The sequence below is a fragment of the Camelina sativa genome, unplaced genomic scaffold (genome assembly GCF_000633955.1).
Source record: "Camelina sativa cultivar DH55 unplaced genomic scaffold, Cs unpScaffold06637, whole genome shotgun sequence".
NCBI classification, from domain to species: domain Eukaryota; kingdom Viridiplantae; phylum Streptophyta; class Magnoliopsida; order Brassicales; family Brassicaceae; genus Camelina; species Camelina sativa.
The window spans coordinates 1-496 of NW_010927713.1; the positions used below are offsets into that span (position 1 = coordinate 1).

Genomic DNA, 496 nt, shown 5'->3' on the forward strand with positions numbered 1-496 from the left:
GTACAGAATCAAACAAAGGGGCAAATAGGAATTTGAATCATTCATTAAGACAGCTTTTTAATCTGTACAATGATAATTGTGATATCATCTGTCCTATTCTCATGTTCCAACCACAGTTTGTACGATTCTGCTGCCGCTGCAGCACATCCATCGCGCGGATCAGCGTATCTCCCCACCTGCAAAACATCATTCCCAACCACATTCAGACCACAACACAACTATTAAAAACATGATTCTACATAAAAACATATTTTGAGGTCTCCAAAGGGTTTTTGTTGTTAATTCTTACCATATCAACAACAGCTTGGCTTGGAAGAAACTCGAAAATCCCATCGCTAGCAACAACGAAAAACAAATGGTTAGGCGAAAGATGAACCATTGACACTTCTGGTTCCGCAGTAACTCCAATGCTCTCAGCTGTAAAATCTCCAACACTCCTTGTGAAAGCAGTTCCCGGATACATCCCGTTTTGTACCCAAAGTCTCGGCGGATCCCC

General features: G+C 41.7%; 1 protein-coding gene across 1 annotated transcript; it reads right to left on the bottom strand.

Moving 5' to 3' along the window:
* Positions 1-25: 25 nt before the first annotated feature.
* Positions 26-490, bottom strand: LOC104774903 (probable protein phosphatase 2C 35). Its single transcript, XM_010499288.1, has 2 exons — positions 290-490; positions 26-176 (listed from the first exon to the last, which is right to left on the bottom strand). Exons 1-2 carry the CDS (start codon positions 461-463, stop codon positions 45-47), a joined length of 306 nt encoding a protein of 101 aa, XP_010497590.1. The 5' UTR covers positions 464-490; the 3' UTR covers positions 26-44.
* Positions 491-496: the final 6 nt, after the last annotated feature.